Source organism: Egretta garzetta, unplaced genomic scaffold, assembly GCF_000687185.1.
Source record: "Egretta garzetta isolate BGI_Z169 unplaced genomic scaffold, ASM68718v1 scaffold243, whole genome shotgun sequence".
Classification (NCBI taxonomy): domain Eukaryota; kingdom Metazoa; phylum Chordata; class Aves; order Pelecaniformes; family Ardeidae; genus Egretta; species Egretta garzetta.
The window spans coordinates 1-279 of record NW_009259041.1 but is presented as its reverse complement, the minus strand read 5'-3'; the positions used below and the strand labels follow the sequence as shown (position 1 = coordinate 279).

Below are 279 nucleotides of genomic sequence, written 5' to 3'. Positions count from 1 at the left end.
GGGGCTGCGGGCGACCTCGCCGGGCAGGTAGCTCTCGTGGGTGGACTCGGTGCTGCTCTGCGCCGTGACGGAGATGAGGGGTTTGGCTTTGGTTCCTGGAGGGATGGGAGGTGGAGCTTTTCTGTAACTGAAGGCTGTTGTGGGAGAGGCGCAGGATGAAAAGGCGCGTGAAAACACAGACACTGGCTCATTTCCCGACGCGAATGGGGGCCCCGGGGGAACGGTGCCCACCTCCTCCCACTGTGCAGGGCTCGTGGCCCCCCCAGGGTTTGCACCTCG

At 64.9% G+C, this 279-nt stretch overlaps 1 protein-coding gene across 1 annotated transcript in view; it reads right to left on the bottom strand.

The window, feature by feature from the left end:
* The window catches only part of DLGAP3 (DLG associated protein 3), a gene marked incomplete at its 5' end in the record, with an annotated part of 3,408 nt that extends 3,226 nt beyond the window's left edge, over positions 1 to 182 (bottom strand). Inside the window, one exon of the mRNA XM_009634972.1 lies at positions 9 to 182. Within this exon, the coding sequence (XP_009633267.1) occupies positions 9 to 182 (174 nt within the window). The remainder of the gene's footprint in view (positions 1 to 8) is intronic.
* Positions 183 to 279: the final 97 nt, after the last annotated feature.